The 23,681-nt window shown below is 40.5% G+C and overlaps 1 protein-coding gene across 1 annotated transcript in view; it reads right to left on the bottom strand.

Moving 5' to 3' along the window:
* Positions 1 to 1,359: 1,359 nt before the first annotated feature.
* Pdhx (pyruvate dehydrogenase complex component X) overlaps positions 1,360 to 23,681 on the bottom strand; it is a 63,464-nt gene continuing 41,142 nt past the window's right edge. Inside the window, exons 5-11 of the mRNA XM_038331622.1 lie at positions 21,926 to 22,024; positions 16,226 to 16,400; positions 14,607 to 14,754; positions 11,185 to 11,243; positions 9,103 to 9,261; positions 4,996 to 5,060; positions 1,360 to 2,565 (exon numbers count right to left, since the gene is read on the bottom strand). Of these exons, the coding sequence (XP_038187550.1) occupies positions 2,307 to 2,565; positions 4,996 to 5,060; positions 9,103 to 9,261; positions 11,185 to 11,243; positions 14,607 to 14,754; positions 16,226 to 16,400; positions 21,926 to 22,024 (964 nt within the window). The 3' untranslated portion in view covers positions 1,360 to 2,306. The remainder of the gene's footprint in view (positions 2,566 to 4,995; positions 5,061 to 9,102; positions 9,262 to 11,184; positions 11,244 to 14,606; positions 14,755 to 16,225; positions 16,401 to 21,925; positions 22,025 to 23,681) is intronic.

Genomic DNA, 23,681 nt, shown 5'->3' with positions numbered 1-23,681 from the left:
ACTTTTTTTTTTTTTTGCCTCTCAGTACATCTGTCTGTTATAAACAGCAGTGTAGTGCGGATGATGCACATATAGCTCAGACCATGTACCCACATCCTTCAAATCAAGGTGTATCTTTGATCTCAGGCTTTGATAAAATTCGTTCTATAAATGACAAATCCAATTGTCCCAGAGAATCTAGAGACATTAATTCTGACCAAAGGGGCAAGCATCTGCACCCATTATTACCTAATTATTAAAGAGGTCAAACCATGAGAGGCACTGGGTTGGTGCTTAGCTGAAACAGTGCCTGTGTGCGAGCTCGGTGGGGATCAATGTCTCTCAAATCTCCAGGAAATGGAGGACATTGCCTACAGAAGCCAGCGCAAATAAACGGTTATTTATGGCTGTCTCATGCTCCCGTCCTCAGGTGTAAGAATTAGAGAAGGGGGCTGAAGAGAGGACCCAGAGGCTGAAAGCACTTGCCTATGCCCTGGGTTTGGATCCTCAGAACCCTTGTGAAAGCCAGACACAATAACCCTACTTGTTCTCACAGGGGTTGGGAGACAGAGACAAGAAAATTGCCAGGAGCTAGCATGTAGCTGGCCTGGTGTACACAGCAGTGAACAAGAGATCACGTATCAGACAAGGTGGAAAGCAAGAAGTCACACCCAAGGTTGTTCTCTGCCTTCTACACACTCACCAGGGAACACATGTACACACCCACACTACCAGGCACACACAGACACACGTACAATATTTAAAGAATTTCAGCCAAACTGACCTTGAAAATAATGCAAATTATAAAAGCTATGTTGAAATCAGTACTTGGTCATGATTTTAAGTTAATCTGAGAAAAGTTTCAAAGAGTACATTTTCAAATGGCTTCTTAAGATCGACTAGCTGAACTAAGTATTCTCTTAGCAAACGCTATACTGGGGCACTAATTATTTTTGAAGGTTCTTTTGTTAGGGCTATAGTTCATCATGTCACACTTCATACAACTTGTACTGTACGGTCTTTCTTCTAGTGGATTTATGTCAGCTGACACTAAGAACCTTTCTGTGACTGGTGAATTCAATTACCATTCATTACCATCCAATTTAAATATCGTTACCTTGCCAGAGCTGCCAGCACAGAGGAGCTGTTCTAACATCAATGATAATGAGGGACAATCTGGCTCAACAGATGGAATAAAAGAAGGATATCTCCCCTCTGTTCTTCCTAGGTCGTCTAGTCTCTTCTGAGACAAGGCCTCAACTCTGTAGCACTGGCGAGCCTTGTGAACTCATCGGAATCCTCCTGCCTCGGTCTCCCAAGATTACAGGTGTGAATGCTGAGCTTATCAACTACTTTTCTATTTTGCATGTCACACTAAAGTAAACTAGACTTTTTTTATTTCCTCACTTTTGATTTTACAATACAAAGGTGTTTACAAAGTTTTATCAAACAACACTTTGTATATAAAACAACACAAACTTACAATGTGCAGGGAGAAAGAACACAATTTATTTCCATTCATTCCAAGTCGGCAGAAGAGCTCACTGCTGAAGTTTAGATCAGCTACAGCTTTTCGCGGAGAAACGTCCCCCAGCCCCTCTGTGAGATGGAGTCTTACTGTGTAGCCCACCTAGCCCAGAATTCAGAGCTGTCCTCCTTTCTCAGTCTCTCAAATGCTTGAGGTGACAGGTACAAACCCAGTCGCTCCCCTAACTTTTATGAGGTAGGGTCTCTGAACAAACACTCTTCTGTTCACTTCCTCTTTCTTCATGTTTATTCTTCAGAAGAAGTTCACAGTGTCATAGAAGTGAAAAATAAGACTGGAAAGATATATATATATATGTATGTATATAGCTAAGACACCAGCTTTATATACACAAAAGTTTAATAATGTTGTCACAACCCCTGATAAAATGTAATCCTTATTTACTAATCTAGAATAAACTAACTGTACATATTAAATTGTTCAAGTATATCAAGAGCACTCACTGCTTATAAAAAAAGAGAGGTCCCAATACGGACAGACATCTCTTTGAAGCCCACTATATTTTTTTAAATTTTACAATCTCATATATTCACTATTAGTGATTCACATCAGTTCATCCCTTCTGTACAGCACCAGAGGTTAAAGATGGATCTGACTAACCAAATGCTCTTTATTATCACAGCGTATCATCACACGTTTCTACAATGAACAGACAGGGAAATGAAGACAGCTCAGGCCAGAGGCTTTTGCCTTATATAAATAAGTATTTCATCTACTTCATACTTACAACCAATTGCATATCTGGTTAACAACTACTCAGGAAACGTCTGGTCTTTGAAGACTATGCAAGTCTCATGGGATTCTCTAGGTTTGCTTTGAAACTTTCAAGAAACCTGGTTGCCAGTTCGTCATCAACCACTCGACTGTCACTTGACATTGTGACAGTTATAAGCTGGTGCTGCCGTAGCTGGGGGTTCCCCTCTTCATCCTCAGTGAGCTTCAGTACAGGTCGGAATCTCCCAACTGCCAAAATACAGGCCTGAGGAGGGTTGATCACTGCAGAAAACTCATCGATGCCGAACATCCCCAAGTTGGAAATACTAGGGAGGAGAAAAAAAACTGCTGAAGGTAGCATGGCCCAAAATACCTATGTGTACTTTATTAAAAACCTGTGGTTTGCTACTGAGTCTCATACCATGCCACTTAAAGACAAAGAATATGTCTCTCAGTAGACACATGAATACCATAATTACCCAAGAGCCAGCACTCACTGGAGGTTCTAATCACTGACACACTCAGAGGAGAGAGGGAAGGCGTGATGAGTTACAAAGGAACTTAGCTGCTAGGTTCAAGACACCCTGATGATGTCAGCACAGAAACAGGACTAGTAAGGGAATTTCTGCTGCCAGGTAAAAGGTCAGTATTATTATACTATATGTAAGTTACTAACATTGAACTATGGAATCTGAAGATAGTATCATTTAGCATAATGTCACAAGAGAGATATTGGTTAGGTAGTAGATTTAATGAAGATCTATAACCTCTATGAGAAAGAAATAAAACAAATGAAAGAAACCTAAGTATGTAGAAACACTCAATACTGTTTGAACTGCCAAACTTAATGCAGAATTCCAATCAAAACCTCAGCTAAATATGTTGTGTGCCTGTCTGAAAAATGACAAAGAAACCCTAAAATTTTTTGGAATATGAAAAGGAGTCAGAAAAGATAATCATGAGTGTAAAGAGTGCTGAGCCAGAGCCAGGCAATCAGTGGAGACATGACACTGAAGCTGGACAGGACAGCCACGCCACCTTCCCAGTGCTGGGGAGAAAGCCTTCAGGAACAACCCTGGGCTCATCTCATGTTTATGGGACAGAAGGATCCTTGGCTCCTACTTTACACCGCATGGAACTCTAATTCCAGATGGACTGTGACTGATCTGGTGAAAAAAGAACGGCAATGCCTCCCAACAACAGCCTGGAAGAGCTTCACTGGAAAGACCAAAGTTCCCGACAGACGACAAACAGCACCACCCAACTAGAGAAACATGGGCAAACAGCGAAGTTCTTAACACACAGAGCCTCTGCCCGTTAAACCATCCCCAGGAGAGGCAGAGGCAAGGACGGGATGTGAAGCCACTGGGCGTGCATCCTACAGAGCTTGTGCATCTACACGCGCTCAGTCCTACAAATTGGCTTTCAAAAGCAGACACAAGACTTTCTAATGATTTCATCTGATAAACCACCAGGCAACCAAATAATTGATGATATTCATCACTATTCATTGGAATGTTCTTGACCATAAAAAGACCCCCCAGAAATAGTAAAATTTAAAGCCTACCATCAAAATGCTGCCAAGAACACAGAGCACAAGGACTCCATGCAATGAAGTGCAAATCTGTACAAACATTTTGGAAAACTCTTTGACAGAATTTATCAAAGCTTTTAATCTAGGAATTCTACTTTTAGAGCCACACAATAAAAACATGCACCAAAGACAAAGGTAAGCATGTGCCTGGCGCCATACTTGTAAGAGCACTAATGGGGAAAGAACTTGAATACCTATGGGAGTAAGACGGACACAAATACACTAACACAGATTAGCATCCACCACAGCAGTGGACAAATGACTGCTTCACAGCAATCACAGGGAACTCTCATGGACACAACACCAAAAGGCTAGACAATAAAGATTACTGTATTTATATAAAGTATTATTTATATATCTTTCATTCACATAAAGATAAAACAGCAAATGAAGCTATGATCATTTTCACAATGGCATTACCTTTACAAGAGAGATGATAGGTGTTACAGTCCTTTTAACATTTGACTAACAGGTTTTCTGATTTTTGTCAGGCCCCCCTCCCGCCAAAAAAGGAAGAAAGAGAGATGACAATAAGAAGCATAAAAAGCAACATTTGAAATGTGCTTTGTATATTTTTGGGGTGGTGTCATATTTCTTCTTCACATTACAAAATAAACAGACTACACTCAGTGTATTTTATGTTAGTGACATTTAAAAGTAGAGTTGATAATAGAAAGCTATTATAGGTTCATTATCTAGATAATGATAATAACAAATCAAAAAAAAAAAAAAAGGAAATGGGTGAGGTTTATAAATCTACCTTGCTTGTAAAGTAACTAAAAAATAAAAGCTTGCTGGGTGGTGGTGGCGCAACCCTTTAATCCCAGCACTTGGGAGGCAGAGGTAGATGGATCTCAGTGAGTTCGAGGCTAGCCAGGATAATTACACTGAGAAACAGTCTCAAAAAAAAGTTTAAGAACTGAGAGTCATTTCATGATGCTAACAGAAAGAGCGTTTCTCCCATACCCAATAGGCCCTCTAGCTGTGGGGAAAGCCTAACTACTCTGAAGATCCTTCCCCATGTCCTGCTATTTACATTAAAGTACATGTACTGAGCCCACATTTTTAAAATGTCTTAAACACACAAAAAATGGTTGACAAGGATTGAGTAAGTCTTATTCTATTGCTTGATGCTACTGATAATTCAGAGCTTAAATCTTACCTAAAAGATCCTCCTTGGTACTCCTCAGGTAACAATTTCCCATCTCTTGCTTTCTTCGACAGAACCTGAGGAAAGAGCAGAGCACAACAACAAAATCACGTTCTAGTTAGTTGCATAACCGGAGATATTTGTACAGGGTATACTCTCATAGCTCAGGGTAAGTGTTAGATGTTTAAACACTATCTAACACTTTACAGGAAGCTTGAGAACAGACAATCTGAGAAGGTAAAGCTCAACAAGTTCTTTGAAAGTTTCCGAGTTCTCAGTTTACCACGTACCCATGTTGTGCAATGGTTCCGTGCCTTCTACACACAACACTTTATACGCTGCTTATAAAGCTTTTTCCTTGTACCCAGAAATATTAAAGTAGACATTCTTGCCAATCCGGCAGGTTTGAAAGAGTGAGAAACGGAAATGGAGAAGCCATGGACACCACAGCAGGCCTGTGAAGGGAGCACGAGAACTACAGAAACGAGGAGGAGCCAGCCAAGCAGGGGCCAGGGGGAGCTGTGCACGGCCAGCATGAGTTCCAGGCCAACTGCCCAAGATCCAGGGCCCCTCAAAAAATGGCTGCCGCCTGCAGGCAAAGAGCGCCGGTCTCCTCACTGCTTCTCACTAGCTGTCTGAAGCCCGACCCTCACAGTCTCTGGTGAAGACTGGAAACTCGGGCCTCTCTGTTCTTACCTTTCTGTCTCAGGCTCTCAAGCCTGAGCCACAAGACTTGTCTACCAGTCAGAATACCAGCGCTGGAAGGCAATTCTTTCAGTCCTTGTAGCCCGTCCAGTCACTCTCAGGTGTAGGGCATAACTGCTGACTCTTCAGGTGTGGCCATCTGCTCCTTTCTTCAACATGGAATATGGTTTTTGTTTGTAGTTTTAAGAAAATATTACTGATTTAGAGGAACAATGGCCTCACCACTACCACCAAACAGCTTAGTGGGAAGTGGAAAGCTTGGCTATTGGTAGCACAGGCTCTCCTCTAGAGCCCAGCGGATGCGGTTGAACAAGAAATCCATCACTTAACAGCACAGGGGCTTACACAAATTATTTAAGTGTTTTCCTTATCAGTTTATCCATCTCATGAAATTATTATTTTGCCTCTGGTAGGATGTCTTTAAAGAGAACCGGGGAGAATATATATGAAAGGCTTACAACAAAAGCTGACACACGGGGCTAGCATGGGGCTACACAACTTTAGTCCCAGCACTTGACAGGAAGGCAGAAGTGATGCCGAGGCCAGTGTGGTCTACAGAGGGAGCTCTAAGGTAGCCAGGGCTACAGGGAGACACAGAATGTCAGCTGTTGTTATTCCAGTCACTGCTGTCACTGTTAATCATACAAACACTTAGAATTCTATAACAAGATTGTAAAGCATTCATTTAAAAGATAGCCATTCTGGTCTATATAGTCAAAAAATGATTTTACTTCTGGAATTAAAATCATTCTAAGTTTTTTTCTGCTCAAACACAAACGCATTATACTTTGGAACAAGACACAGTACAAAAATCTTCACATACAAACGGCAACAAAATAGCTACTGAAAAGTGATATTCTTCCAAAACTGGAACTTGGTTTGCCTTTCCTGGAGGGTAAGGCATCAGAATCCACGGCGCAAGCACAGGTGGGAACGTGCATTTATTACCAGCAGAGCTGCAGCTGAGTCACCACGACTGGTCAGATTAAGCTCAGCACCTAGCTCAGTGCCTGGTTCCCATCAGATCACGAGTGGCACGGTGACCTGGGCTGCAGCAGCTGTACCTTTTGCTAGTGCTCAGAACACCTGAAAGGCACTGGAACTACTTCCTCATCTCCTACGCTAAGGTTCTTTCAAATGCAAGGAGCAGAGAATGCTAGCATAGCTGTTTTAATGATGTGGTATTACAGTAGTAAAACTTGTCAAATTGCTCAGAACCAATGAAATCTATAATAGTTAAAATGTAATGCATATAAAGATGGGAAAATCCCAGCTCTACAGATCGTAACTTCCACCTAGCATTTTAGAAATGTTATTTCAACACTTAGTCTCATTTTACCTTCACGACACTGAAGTACATGTGTCTCAATAGTGCTGAAATCCTTGATCAATAACGCTCATGAACAGTATTCCCAGACCCTACAGCTTCACTTTGTTACCCTGTGGCCAACCCACGGACTGAGAATATTAAATGAAAAACTCTAGATATGAATAGTAATTTTGAAATTACATGCTGTTCTGAATAGCGTGCTGAAACAATGGAACTATACAAAGCATGCACTGCCTCTCTGGTCCAGCGTTCTCATGCTGTATACACCTCACCCATAAGACACTAGCCCACCAGATCAAGTCTCTTGGCATCACCACAGTACTCACGTTCACCTAATTCATACTGTACTTAAAAATGTTTCCAGTGGGCAAGATTAATGGTGCTGGCATATGACACCATTATAACTGCTCTACTTTAGCACTATTGTTAACATGATTACGCGTTGCACAAGTCTGTACGTACAGGGAAAAGTACATATGGACTGTTTTGGGGCGTTTACGAGGGAGCCTTGGAATGTATCCCTTGTGGGCAAGAAGAAACAACTTATGTTCTAGCCCAAAAAAGCAGTCTATTAGCTTTGACTTTTAAACTGACCTAACTAGTACAACCTTCCAAATGAGGAAAATGGTTGCACTTCAACCCATATTGATAGATGTTGCAAACCTTTTCAAGGAAGAACGAAGAACTAAAAATGTTAGATCCACTAAACTCACCTTTAATTATGTATAATTCAAAAATTCTAAGTAAGATTTTTATAGCATCATGCTTAAAAACAGACCAACGTGCAATGTTTACTTTGGGCAATGGAACTGGGAGCTTCCCGAGAAAGTTTTACCTCTGCCTTTTAGCTACTATGTAACTTGTTCTACCAATCAGCATAAAATACATCCTTGCTCCAGGAACAATCAATCAAATGAGTATCAAAGTTTCAGCATGAACACTTCAAGACCTGTGCTGTGATACTTCTGCCAAGAAATGCCCTTGGGGACTGCTGTGGCTGTCAAAGCTGACTTGCATGCATCACTACTTTGTATTGTGCTATGCTTTAGTGACAAAAATGCCTTCACTTTGGAACTTCAAAAATTGCTTTTCAAGAGATTCAAGAAAGCATAAGTACTTTGCCTTGGTTTCAGTGGTCTTAACTTACAACTTTAACATCTACCTGAAACAGCATCACTGTGCTGGCTAGTCTATGTCAACTTGATAGACAAACTAGTTATCTGACAGAAGGGAACCTTAATAGAGAAAAATGTCTCCATAGACCTGGTTGTAAGGCATCTTCTTAATTAGTAGTTGATGGGAGAGGGCCCATTGTTGGCGGTGCCATCCCTAGGCTGGTGGTCCCAGATTCTATGAGAAAGTCAGTGGGGACCAAGACAGTAAGCAACATTTCTCCACGGATTCTACATCAGCTTCTGTTCCAGGATCTTCCCCTGTTTGAGTTCCTGTCCCAACTTCCTTCAGTGATGAACAGTACTGTGGAAGTGTAAGCCAAATAAACTCTTTCCTCCCCAATTTGCTTTTTGGTTATGGTGTTTCATTGCAGCAATAGAAACCCTAACTAAGACAATCTTTAATACTGAATTTTGGACTTTGAAAAATTGAAGTTTTGCCCAGAACATAAATAAAGCTGACTTCTAGTTTAATTTGAATATTAAATTTTCTTAAAATAGGTAATGCCTTGAGAAAAGCTGAAAACCTAAATATGTAAGAGAGACACTTGAGATCACCACTCCTCCCCACAAAAACCACAGTGTAAACCTGATCACGTCAAGAATCTCAGAGGAGGGGTGAGAGATGGCTCCATGGTCAAGAGTGGGAGCTGCTCTCGTAGAAAACTGGGACTCGTTGCCAAGCACCCACAGAGGACTGAGGTTTATTGCCAAGCACCCACATTCTCAACTGCCTACAACTCCAGCTCCGGGGCACCTGGACACCTTCCTCTGGCCTGAGGGCACACACTTGTACTCACACATGGACATACCCTCACCTAACATACATATATATATTTAAAAAAAAAGGTTCTTAGCAGGTGCTAAGATAAAAACAGCCCATCGTCTGAGAGCGGTCTTCGGGACACATACCTTTACAGAGTCAGCGATCTCCTGTATGCCCTTAGCAGCTGCATCTTTGATGATCGGTGTAATTAAACCTTTATCTGTTGCCACAGCCACTGAAATGTCAACAGAGGGCAGCTGCTTTGGGCCTTCTCCATCCCAGCTGACATTAACCCCAGGCATTTGCTGCAGGTAGAAGAACAACATGCTATGAAGGAAGCAGCTTGGGATTAGAGCAGTCAGAGAAATACAGTTTACGTTATAGTGCACGTGAATACAGCTGGACAGAGAGATACAGAAAACTTTGGTTTGGGAGAAAATGGCGTGGCTCACCACTGATTACTGCTCATCTTTGGGAAGAACAAACACTTTTCGGCAGTATGATTGAGACAATTCTGATGGTACACATGCTTTGAAACTACATGACCAATATGAACAGAAAACAGCAGTGATATTCAACTACTTTCCTTTGTCATGAAAGCTCGACTTGCAGGCACAACTCTGTAGTACATATTAACAAGCTTTCAGTCAATGAGTCCTCTATTTAAACTCAATTCCCCGAGAATCACAAACAGGAGACAGACATCACAGATGCACAGGTACAGAGTTAACAGAAAGATAACTACCTGAAGGATAAAAAGAATATACAAAATGACAAAATGCTGGAAGGTATGTAGTGATGTTGCCAAATATCACAGGGTGAAAACAGTGCTGAATACAGAAATCAAAAGCCAGCTTCTCTTCTCAGAAATTCTGTTTCTACAGAGTAAGGCCCAAGTATCCAGGCATGCTATTTATGGAAGGAAGAGCGGCCGGCCTCCGCTCTGCCTGTCTCCTGCGCTTGCGCCACTCTGCTGGGATTGACTTTCTCACTCTATGCAGATTCTCATTTTACTCCTTTACACTGTAATTAGTCCATCATTCTTAGAACCTCTCTGTATTATCCATTCACAACAATGCCACAACATTAAAATAGGAAAAACAAACCAAAGTCCTAATCCCTCAAAAGATCCCAAATTCTTCAGATAATACAAAATACAAAAAACAAGGGGTCAGAGAGATGGCTCAGGATGAGCTCACACTACGCTTCTAGAGGGTCAGTGTCCACATCAGGAGCTTGACAGTCACTTGAAGGGTTCTAAAGTCTGTTTCTGTACTCCATGGGCATAGACACACATGTGTACAAGCCCATATACAGAAACACACACACATGCATGCATGCACACACACGCACACGTGTATGCACGCACACCAGTAAAACCTTCAACATGGACGGATATTTTGAAATTACATTTAATTAATAACTACATAATGAAGGCCCATGGGGCATGGTCTAAATTGGATCCAAATTTTCATAACTTTAATCCGTTTTACAAATTGTTACAATTATTCCCACACTCAAGTTTTCTAACACAGACCCAAGAGAAGACACACACAGTAAAAACAAATGGGAGCACACAGGTCAGCAACAACACAAGGGCGTTTAGAGCATCTCAGACAATAGCAATGAACACCACAGCAGTCAGAGGCTCCAGGCTAACACGTTCGGGAATCTGCACAAGGTTGGAACTATGAAGGTAAATGAGAAAGCACCAAATCTCATTAAAATCAACTAGATTCGGTGATTTTTACTGGTGAATTCTATAAAACTCTAAAAATAAGTCTTTTTAATTACCTGAAATGAGTACAGGTAAAAAAAAAAAAAAAAAAAAAAAAAGCCAGGAATCCATTTCATAAAGTCCAGACAGGCTGGAGAGCAGCATGACAGTGTAGAGACAGAGCACCCGTGGCATGGACAAGACCCAGTGCCCAGACCAAAACAGAACTCTGTAAAGCCACAGCTGCAGAAACCACGACGGCTTTCGCTCATGCTGTCACCCACTGTCACCGCTCACACTTACTCTTCACTTAGTACGACAGGGGACAAATTAGCGTTTACTGAATAAGTGTGCTTTATTCTGCTATAATTTGGGAGTCCTTTTGATTTTCAGTGTTTTTACCAGTAAAGCAAACAAAATTAAATAACAGGATATTTTTAGCAATAAAATTATACATATTTTAAGCCAAGAGCCATTTAGAAGCCACAGTGATTTTGCTCTGGCCACTTACTTTAAGAGTAACAGCTGCAGCTCTGATGATAAAGTCATTCACTGAGACTCTGATGTCATCTGAAAGAAAAATAAGCATATTCAAGCCTCTAATTATTACACTGGTCCTTAGGATCCCAAACTTGGAGATTATGGACAGGTCTTGCACACAGCGATGAAAACAACACCAGATCTGCACTTGTTTCATAAAACAGGTTTCGCTGCTTCAGCACAATGTGGATCACACAAAGTCCTGCTCACAGCCTAAGTCGTGGGAGCCAAAGCTCACTTCCAGGGTGGAGCACAGCTCGGGTAACCTGCGCTTACGATGTCAGGACTGCATCCATTTTCAGTATTCTTCCCCATCAGGAAGTTCACCTCCAAGTTCACCTCGATTACCATTTTGTGAAGTTATTCAGAAATCATGCACGAGAACTTGACTAAAAATGCTACAACTACAATCAAATAAAAGGCCCAACTAGCACGCCACTAAAGGGTAATCTCTGCACTTATGTAGAGTTTCTTCTCATTTTCAAATGTCTTTATTCTATGCACATTTTATAATATATTGATAATATTAGAAGAGCAGTGTAGGTAAATACACTAAATAGATGACTGAATTTATAAAGGGTGCTTAAGTTTCCTTTTTTACTAAGAGTATACAGTGGAAAGAATTTAAGACAAGCACCTTTCAGCATTAAACGGGGCTTAAATGGGAACTGCTTTTTAACTCAGTGTCATAGGATACAGCAACAGCCAAAGATGAAGTGATGCAGGCACGGGTCCTGGCGCAGGGGTCCGGGGGCAAATGCTGAGGATCTCTGTGAATTTATGGTTAATCCATGTGGCTAAATTTCCTTGCAGTTTACATAATAATTAAGAATGAAGCTGGGTTTCCCCCTTTCCTTTCCCATGTTAGTGATCATAACTAAATATTTGACTTTTCCCTTGCTACTGCCAATGAATATGATGTCACCTGAGAGGGAAAAGCACACTCCTAAATTTAAGACTTTGTAGAAAAACTTCTTGGTCAAGATCTAGTGAATAACACATGGCAAAAAACATGCATCCTGTTCCTGTGGTGTCACGGAACTCCATGAGAGCAACAGCTCACTACAAAAGTGTGCGGGAGATTTGAAACAGATTGGAGAAAAGCTGCACCAACCCTTCTACTCGAAACCATGCAGGAAAGAATCTGTTACACGTCAGTCTTCTAGGTCACATCCAAAAATATGTGAACATTCTGTTCTGTTTGTTAAAAATCTCCTCTAGGAATATAAATCTAAGTGCATTCCCAGCATTTGGAGACATTAGAAAAATAACCACAGGCTAAGATTTGCTCTGTACAAATTCAAATATATGACAGTCATATTAGGAACTCATTCTGTCGACCTCACCAGGCCCCCACAGGCATAGAGTGACAACCCACATTCCTATAGCCAAAAGTTCCATAGCCCTCACCTGGAATTCTGACCTCCACACTATGGCTCTGAGAACCACCCACAACAACATCCCTTTCTTCACCTTGAACACTCGCACTTACTGGCTTCGTCTGCCCAGATCCTCCCAGCTTCCTCCTCTCTGACTACTCCTTTACTCTAAGTCCCCTCCTCTCAATGTTCGTATGACCCAGACAGGAACTTGCAATTCCATGGTTCTGATACCATTTATAGGATGATAATCTGCCCCCAGTTCCATTCTAATTTTCACGTTCAGAGCTTCTGGACTATATATCAAGCTTCACATAAGAAGCCTCCCTCTCCAAAGCTATAGGCCTCTCAGATCCAGTGTGTGCAAAGGCGACTTCATCTCAACTGTCTTCATTTTCAGCTCCTAACTATGAGAAATTTTAAGTATCAATGATAGTTACTAAACACATAGTTAAGAAACTGAATTTGGTAATGTTCACCTACATAACCCTAGCATTAGAGAGCCAAGGATAGGATAATCATGATTCTCTGTGGGCTACAAAGAGAAATTACCTGCAAATGCCAAACAAACAAACCAACAAAACCCCCAAACAAACCCCAAGGATCAGTTAAAACCCCAATGTAGACAGTTTTACTCTTAAATACTATCAACACTAAAAAGAGAATTTTATTCTACCAAACAATTCCATAAATTAAAGGAGGAAGAAACATTTTCTAACTTTTTTACAAGATTTGAAGACAGACCTTGGGAACACAAAACAAACGCAGGGAAAGAAAGCAGAGGGGTAGTTTTTCAGACAGGCATATGTATAATTATATAAAAACATAAATATGATTATACATATGCAGACCAGCTTGGAACTTGCAGTTCTCTTGTCCTGGCCTCCTGAGTGCCACTAACACCCAGCTGACGGACAGACCCTAAACAAATGCTGATAAAATCAGACAATACATGCAGAAGCTTTGTGTGAGGGATACTGGGCTGATACAACTCAAGTTCAACCAATGGAATTTGGCACCTTAACCAAAAGGGAAAGACTCTCTCAAAAGATGATCAAAAACTTTTTGACAAAAATTTGGTATCCACTCATGCTTAAAATTCTCAGAATACAGAGAATGGGAATTTCCTCAACCTGAAAAAGATCTATAAAAAACTTAATGTAAATGTTAAAGACTGAATGCTTCTCCCTACCCAAAATATAGGAACATAAAAAGAATAAGCACCTATTAATACTGAATTTGTCATGGTACCAAAAACCTTCACCAGTGCAATAAGAAAAGCAAGCAAGTGGATTGGGAAGGCTGGGATAAAATATCCATGTTAACAATCTACACCTCTCTGAAACTTTATTTAAAATGTGTTGAGAGACAATTCTATTTAATGTCAGAAAATGTGTTTTGAAAATACAATTAAAAATGCATAAAGAAGGGTAGCACCTACATGATGTCTAAAATACACAGTACTCTTAGACAAGGGTTTTGTTAAGATCTTTGTGTGTCTAACTAGTACTATCAAAAGGTATTCAAAATTAAGAAAAGCATTTAGCCTGAGCAAGTCATTCATCAGTCCTTACAAAATAAATTAATTAAAAAAATAGACCAAGTTAAGGGAGACAAAAATATTGAGCTTATTTTCACTTATGAGAACAACCACCAGTCAGTAAGCGACACCATAATACTACGGCAGGGCTCTGTGTGTGGTGGAGTGCAGGATGAATGACCTGAATGACAGGATGGTAACATCACAAAGGACACTTTGTAATGGAAGCATGGAAGAATAGGAATCCTTATTGTACAAAGTAATAATCTGTGATTAATTCAATATTACACACCCAATCTATTTCATGTAGGAAAAAACATTTTCTCCCCCACCCAGCCTAGTACAAAAGCAAGTCGGAGTAGAGAGCAATCAGGTTATGAAGGATTAAAAGCCACACAAGGTGCATTCTATAAAGGACTTGATAATCACCAGATTAGCATGCTTTCTGAATTAAGTAAATTCAGCTTTCCTAACCTCTGACCAGATCTCGTCTAACTTTCAAAACTGCTCCAAGGTCACAGTCAGCAGTCGCATAGGCATGAGGCACAGTGCTCTTTGATTCAGTTAACCTCTTGGCAATAACTCTTCGAATATTGCTGGCAGGAATTTCGGTGAACGTGCCCTGCAATAAGTAAATAAATAAACACAATCTGTTCATTAAAACATAAATGGAATGGAAGGAAACAATACAACTACCTATCTGAAATGCAGTCTTAGAGACCTATTAATTTATGACAGGGTTAATTTAAGAAAAGTACTATTAAAACTCTTTAAATAAAGGGAGAATATAAGATATCTAAGTATTTGGCTTGAGTTTACACAACTATAGATAAAAATAGCAAAAGTTAAATTCCAGTTATGAGTAAGACATCTTGTCTTATTATGTTTAAGATATCTAGAAATAAACCAACCCATCATCACCATGTACCTATGTGCCATGTGAGTACACACAAGTATATACACACATCACTATATACACATGTACAATACATATATGTGCACACATGCACAGGTACAACGAGTATGAGAATACAGAAAGAATTACCTACCTATCCATCCAGATAGCCTGTAGGCAGTTTGGGTTACAAATGCTGACTTATAAAAATGGCATATTGTAGAAAAAGTAACACACTACATAGTGGATAATTACCATGAGTGTCTTATTTCTTAGGAATTCAAAATATAAAGTATAAATGAAATAATAAAATCTTCCCATAGTTTTAATATAAATTTTCTTGTAAAGGCATGGGCGCTCAATTACATTTAATCCCTTCTTCATCCTTCTTTCCATTCTCAGATGGAATTATAGTCACCAAAGGATAATAAAAAGCCAATAATTTATTTTTCTTTTGACAAATGCTATTTTAAGGACACTTTCCATTAGCAAAGTATTCTGATCACATGGAATACGTGGTCTCTATATTCTGTGAGCATTTGAAAGACTCATCTTCCTATTTTGAATAACCTACTACAGTTACTTGAAGGAAGAGTTGACACCATCAAATTTTTGTACAGACAGTACAAATTGGTAACATTACATAAAAAATGTGGCCTGTGAACCTTAGTCCTCAGTCCTTTCCAAGTGAGCAATCTTCTCTATTAGTGGGGGCAGAGTGCATTTACTGTCCTGATTTTAAAGGAACACAGAGAAGGAAAATGGGAAAAATAAAAGAAAAAACAAAGAACTGTGACACTGCCTCTGAGGAGAAAAGTGGACCATGCTGCACGGTAAAGTCTAAACAGCTCTTTATCCCCTCAATACAAAGCAAATCTCCCTGCAAAAAGGAGCTGTGAATTAGTCTTGCATCCAAGGAAATGCCACGGCTACGGCACACATGTACTGTTTGGAAGGGCTAGAACTCATGGTAAAAAGGAACGGAGTCACAGTTCTACCCTGAAGACAGCGCCATACAAACAATTCTGTCTGTGCCATGAAATCCAGGAGAAAACCCTTCTCTGGGGTACTCTCTATATTTACAACTTTAAGCTACTGTTTAAACGCGTGGATAAAAAGTACTTACAAAGCGCACAGTACATGTTTTAATTTCCTTTCTTGTGTATCTAAATTATAAAATCTTACTGAGAGGCCTTACCGCTGCATTAGGTTGTCCAGGGATGGATACTGGCGGGATCATTGGCCGAGGGTAAGATGGCCCGGCTGTGGCCTGAGGAGGCGCAGATGCTGAGAGAGTGGATGGAGGAGCTGGGGCTGGTCTAGATGCCGTAATCTTGCCCATCTGTTTCAGCTCAACTAACTTGAGTGCATCTCTAGAAATGAGAGGAAACTGGATAACCATGAAGCAACAAGGGATCTAGACAGTCCTAGAAAACAGTGCTGAGGTATGAGAGGAAGATAAACACCAAGACAAATACTACAAAGTCTAAGCAAGCCTTTCCTTTAGATCAGAGGTTCTCAACCTACAGGTCGCGACCCCTTTGGGACTGCACAGCATATATATATTTACATTACAATTTATAACAGTAGCAAAATTACAGTTATGAAGTAGCGACAAAATCATTTTATGGTTGGGGTCACCACAACATGAGGATTGTATTAAAGGGTCAAAGTGTTAGGAAGAAGGTTGAGAACCACTGGTCTAGATAGGTCTTCTGATTCTTATTAGGTATCCAATAGACAGTCATATATTTTCAAACCTTAATTAAAAATTTAATTTATAATAACCAGAACTCATTAAGCATATCTGAGATAATTCTTTACCAAACAAAACCTCTTGCTTAACTTACTATCTTGTGGCAACATGACAAGCAGAATTCTGTAGCAGGTCTATCTATTTGATCCTAGAGTATACCCCACAAAACCCCTCAGTATTGGGTAGAGATAGTAATTTTTAGTAAGAAGTAAACTTGTCTTTTATTGGGAGACAAATTCACTAGTCAGATGAGCAAGACAGTAATTAAAATATATTTTACTTTATGTTCATGAGATAATTGTCACATGGCATTCAGGAAGTACCAAGTTCATAATACCTATGGCTTTCATTAGAATATTTCTTAAATTATTATCATTTAGAATGAAAAAAACTACTTACAGACCTGTCTTTTGTACTACTTTGTAAAACAAAGGTACATTTGTTTGCAAAGGGATATAATTAAGACTAAAAGATACATGAAGTCCTGAGTTGTTTGCTAGGCTATAGTTAGCTGGAAACTTGACAGAGCCTAGAGTCATCTGAGAAGGAAGTCTTAATTAAAGGATTGCCCAGGTTGGACTGGCTCGTGGGGATTGTCTTGACTGTTCATTGATACAGGAGGGTCCAACCCACTGTGGGTGGCACCAGTCCTTGTGCAGTTGTTTCTAGGCAGGCGTTCTTGGAATATTTTAGATCAAACTGACAGAGCAATGAAAATGCTACATCATCTTGATACTGAAAGAATGGGGGAGGAGTAGAAAGGGTCACGTGTCGCTTATGTTATATAACTCACATCAGCCAGGCGGGAGAGGTATTACTACTCCTAATTTAGACACATGTGGACTCTAAACACTTAACTCAGTGTCTGACTCACTCCTTCTCAAGCACCCACTCATTCCAGGTGTTGGAAGAAAACGTTAGACAAGACTCTTCCCACCAATCCTTAATCTACAGAGGAGTCATCCATCAGGCACACAAACAAGCCAGAGCAATGGAGATGCATCCTTACAAGGCAATGGAACAGAGTACTGAGACAGAGTACTGAGACAGAGCAATGGAGATCCTTACAAGGCAATGGAGCAGAGTACTGAGCCAAAGCAATGGAGATCCTTACAAGGCAATGGAGCAGAGTACTGAGACAGAGTACTGAGACAGAGTACTGAGACAGAGTACTGAGCCAGAGCAGTGAGTGACAAGACTGATTATTTAAAACCAGACAGCTGGGAGAGGCCTGGCCAGACTGGACGTTTCTGCAGGATGGTGTAGATAGGCAGGTTAAAGGGCTGGGAAAAGGGTGTATCTAGGCAGAAAACATGTGGCTTCTAAGAAGGTGAGGTTTCTAAGAGAAGGAAGGCCAGAACAGAAATGCAGTGAGCAAGCTGAAGAGGTAGGCAGCTGAGTACAGCCAGGGTTGAGAACACTTGGGGCTGCCCAGGTTCAGAGCCAGCTGTAAAGCCTGTGTGTTTTCTACCTTTCTAAAAGCAGTGGACTTGGTACGCAAATTAAATAAGTGGACTAGAGCTGTCTCCTAAGAGCAGAGCAGCTAAGGATTAAACCACAGTGAGCAGAATGCTGGGACTAAACAAGGACCTGGGATGCGCCTCATCAATTACTAGTAGGACCTCTGACAAGGGCCCTCTACGCACCACACACAAAGTCACAGGAGAAGCAGTACCGCTTCTTACAGCCTGGAGATGGTGACAGAGTGGCAAAGGGAATGAAGGGGACAAGTGTCCAAGGGACCTTTAAGGTTTTAACCAGTTTACTTCTACTTGGAAATCAACTTTTACCCATAATATTTATAGCCCAAACTCACACTGTGTCAAAGTCAATGAGAGTTGACACAACTCCTGGAGACTGATGCCATGAGCCAGCTAGAGAAAACGTACGCACTGATATAAAGTAAGACCCACCGACTCAGAATGATGCCTCCGAGAAAGGAAATTTCCCTTTCTAGAGCAAGGCTTATAAGTTACAGCCCAGCATTTTAGTCCCTTCCCACTTTATGTGAAGTAATTAAAACTTATCTAGCAAAGCGTATTATCCCCAAGTACCAGACAGAATTTCTTACACAAATTTCTAGCTTTCTTAGTCATCAGATGAAAACAAACACAAGGAGAAAACAAACATCTAAAAGGCTAGTAACGGATTCATCAACCTAAAACTGAGGATTAACTAGACACAGCCCTACCTCTCCACTGGTGCGTCTACTTTATCAAGGAAGAAATGATTTGGTTTTACTCCTGAAGTAATTAAGATTACTGGGTAAAACAGTACTTGGTGAGGAATAAAAGTGAAGAGGAGCCATTAATCATAAAAAAGTAGAAAATAATTCTGACCAGTGATTTGCAATAAACTTTTATTATTGATTTTGCAATTATATAGCTCATGAAGTGTAAATGTCAATTGTTGCGTAGTAACAGCTAACAATTTAGTTGCTATAATCCAGAGGTGATTTTAACGATTTCTGCCCATTAAAACAATCAGATTAAACTGGAAGCATTGCTTGGGCATTAAGAACTCTAAGACAGGAGAAAACAAATGAATTGCTTGGGAAATTAGCAAGAAGAACTTTTCCCACCCCTCAGAAGGTAGTTAACTCTGGTATGAAATCAACTAATTTTAAAGAGCATTACATAAAACTAGACAACTACCAACATGCCAAGTTTTGATGCTGTGGTTGACATGAACGAAAACATTCAGCCCAATTCTGATTTAATAGTTAGATATATCAAAGATATTAAGGCAAAGACTCTAACTGTGCTCATGAGCCTCTGGCTGTAGCCTGGCACTTGGAGCAGGCCGGCTGATGACTCCGTGCTTCCGCACAACACACATATGGAGCATTAAGTTTGCTTTAAATTGAAATTAAAAGCCAGCTTTAGTCTGTGCTCTTCCCCACAGACACAGCGGCTCAGAGGCGCTGCGCAGTGGCCAGCACCTCTGCCATACCACTAGCCCTGCGTTCTCAGCCGAGGAAGAGCGGGTGGGAGATGGCACTCATCATTGCCAGAGCGTGTGCTCTGGCATTGGGGGGGAAGCTCAGGCAAAGCCTCGAGCTTTACAACTGTAAAAAGGAGGGCTTTTCTCTAGAAGCCACTGGGGCAATGCCTCTTTCTAAACTTCACCTTAATGTCAAACAGCATACAAAAGTGAAAACCCTAAAGAGGACATCACTTTTTCTCATGAAATCTGTAAAGGTTCATACTTAGAAGACTAAAGTTGACGTCCTGGTAGAAAAGATATAAAGACTGGGGAAAGAACTGGGAAATGGGAAAGAAGACAAAGCATGGTAAGTATAGTTCTTAACACTGTTCCCTTAGAGTTTCAAGAAGATAACTGTACGAACACAATTTTAAACCAGTTCTTAAATACTTGTGCACGCATTAAGCATAGTGGCACACGCACCTGGCAGGCAGGAGAAAGGCTACTACATGTTTAAAGCCAGCCTCGTCTATGTGGTGAAACCCAAACTCGGGAAAAAAGAACAGGAAGTCCCATGTCTTTGTTCTACTGCTGCCCTTCCCAGAAGCTGCTTTCAAAGAATCACCAATCAGGAACCTTTCCTCAGACCCTATATTCCTTGACTTGTGGACCATTTCCCAACACTCTACCACAGAAATTTAGTCTTCTAAATGATGCAGCTGCTGCTGCTCTCGATGACAACCACTGCTTCATGATCCACTCAAACTAGCTCCTTCATCTTCATCCAGGGGTCGTGATCCCTGGACAGCTTCTCAGCGCTGACAAAAGCTGTGGACATCAGTTACTCTGCAAATGCTTCCTCAAACCCCTTTTTCAATCTACTTCTGGAGCCAAGATCTCTATTACCCAGACCAGGAACCCAGACGCCCACTCTAGATGTCTCTTGCTGGCTTCCAACCACGTTCATGGCAATATTCATTATCTCCTGCCTGCGTTACTTGATGAGCCTTACTTCAACTGATCCCCTTGCCTCAGAGGCCTTATCTGTTGTAATTTCTACTGTACGAACTTGCCATGATGATCCTTCTCAGGTATAGCTATAATTATTTAGCATTTCTTCAAATCCTCAGTGGTCAGTGAACTAAACAGACCATTTACCCTATCCCTCAGATAACAGACATGGAAAACCTGTCTATTATGAAGATTGTTGTCTTATTCCATTTTTGCAGAGACTGGTAGGTGACTAACGAAATTAAGACATGAACTAGTGAAACAAAGACCAGCTTCCAGGGCCAGAACCACCACTTCACATCATTTCCAAGCAGCAGTAGCTAAGCTTAGAATGAACCCACTTCTGAAAACACGAACCCACTCTCAAATAATCGGTGACTGCCAACAGCAAAGGTGCACGTAGTGCTGTGGGGACTTCACATGCGGTCGCAGGCCCATCTGATCGGCCTCTGTTGTACCTTTATTAGGCTAAGTCCCATTAGAGAAAGGCTCATCTGTATCAACAGACTCTTAATTAATAGACAATTTTAAACAAAGATATACCAATTTCTTGAATAGAAAGTTGTCTACATAAAGAGGTCAGTTCTTGATAAGCTAATTCAATACATCTCATAAATGACCACGTTCTCCCTCCCACAGAGCCCTCAGACTCTGCTTTACATCCAGGAGGATATATCAATAAAGCTACTTTGTTGGGGAAAAAGAAACAAGGGAAATCTGATATGTTTATCAGATTTTTAAAGGATACTATAAAACATTTATAATTAAAATGGTATTAACTCACAGACAGGTCAATGAAAGAGAAAAGGAAATCCCCAAAGAGAATCGACTGCAGACAGAGATACTCTGGAAAAAGTAAACTGCCTGGAGAGCTAAGAGTTCAATTATTTTAAAAGTATAGTTCCATATCTGGGAAATTTAAATGTGATTGGTGATTATTTTACACCAGTTAAGGGCTCTAATTCTCTGCACTATCACCAGTTCTAAGGATGTGGCTTAGTTACTAAATTAAACCTTTTTCTTAATAATGGTACAATTATTCAGAAAACAATCATTGCATAGAATTTAATTTAAACTAACAAAAGCAATTAAAACCACAAAAGAACAGTGCACCTCATTTAAGTTTCAACACAGAATAAGCTCTTTAAAGATCTTTTCAGAAAAAGCTAAGAGATGGGATTGATGAGTACAGACGCACACACGTACTCTTTAGTGAAGATCCCTCGAGGGCCTGTGGCTGTGCCCTGGCTGGCATCCAATGAATGCTTTTCCAGAATGTTGCGGGCAGCTGGACTTAAGCGGAACCTAAGAATAAAAACATGAAGACGAATGAAAAATGAAGCTAATTATACTTATATCTATTCAAATAGATCTAAATGTCAACAGCTTTGCTGATAACTAGGAATGTGAAATATAATACCAAAGCTAAAGTGACTCTCAAAGATGGTCACAGTCACCACATAAATTAATCTATATCAATCTATATTATTGTCAAGACAAATTGTAAAGCAGTAAGTAGTTACCAATTCTAAATCATCTTTAAATAAGGGTAAATGTTCACTAGGAGAAAGAGCATCGAATTTGACTGATTACATGTCGTATGGCTCAGCATCACGGACACCAATAGGGAACCAACCATAGTGCTCCTTCATATACTTAGCACAGTACAAGTATAAGCTAACTTTCCACTCCAAGCACTTTTGAGCATAGAATGGAGTACTTTGAGTGCAAGTACTCTGCTGTGCAGCCACCACGGCCATCTATCGCTGGATTCTCTCATCTTCCCAAATGCCAAATCTGCACCCACTCAACAGTCTCTTCATTCTTCAGGCCCCGGTAGACTGTTCCACTGTTACTGAATTGTACCTTTGATGCAAGTTTTCAAGTTCTTGGTATAAACACGAACACTCCCAGCAGAAAACTCCACTGATTTTATAGGAAAAAAGCTGAGATACACACAGTCCTATAGCAGATAAGTGTAGACTCCTATCAAGACCCTTAAGCAAAGTAACCACTGTAAATATCTACATACTCAGGCAATGGAGTAAAACAAGCTGGGTCAAAAGGTTTAAAAGGAGCAAATGGAGGGGGGCAACTGTGATGCTCCCTAGAATTTTGGAGAAATGTACTCAGGTAAAAGGATCTCAGGCTACCAAGTCTTTATAGATTTTTCAAGACATTGAAATTTAAGACTTTTTTCCTGTAAAATAAAACTGATTGATTGCAAAGCAACTTTGAAAAGCCATTGTGTGGTCAATACTGTGTAGTTCCAAGGGTCAGAGGTTTCAACAGCCCTTGGCAGATTCATAAGAGTGTCGTCTAATCATGGCTAGTCTTAGCAAGCCAGAGCCCACCCAGTGTTAGCTCTGCAATGGAGAGAAGACTGTGAAGCACAAACAGGTGACATGGCTTCTGACCCATACAAGTCAGAGAGGTGAACACACAGGGAGCCCAAGAATAGAAATCAGAACTACTCTGTGGTAAAGGGAACTAAAGTAACATTACGGATTACCCAGATCTGATCATTACACACTGTAGTCTCTGATCAAATTATCACAATATGCTTTGTAAACAGTAATATTGGAGCTGAGCTATTAGCACCTGGGTCTGGACCCCCAGTACCCACATAAAAGCCAGGTATAGAGGTGCATATCTGCAGTACTGGCTTATTGAGGCAGGGACAATGTTCACAAGTACCTGCTCTATCATGGAATGGTTGGGAAAAATTTACCCCAGTCAGAATCTCAAATACAGAACTGTTTGAACAGGAACACATGCCAAAATGACAGTTCCATCTTGTCTCAATTATACTCTGGAGACTAGAATTCACATTTTCATAATTAGAATTCTGTGAATGGGAACACAAAAATGAAGCTAGGTCTCATGAGTGTCATTCTGCAAATTTAGAACCTAATTCAGGTTCAATGAGGATACAGATGATTGTATTCTATTCTGGGCAAGC

The sequence above is a fragment of the Arvicola amphibius genome, chromosome 5, assembly GCF_903992535.2.
Source record: "Arvicola amphibius chromosome 5, mArvAmp1.2, whole genome shotgun sequence".
In the NCBI taxonomy this organism is placed as follows: domain Eukaryota; kingdom Metazoa; phylum Chordata; class Mammalia; order Rodentia; family Cricetidae; genus Arvicola; species Arvicola amphibius.
The sequence above is the reverse complement of the archived record's forward strand: the minus strand, read 5'-3'. Positions and strand labels throughout refer to the sequence as shown.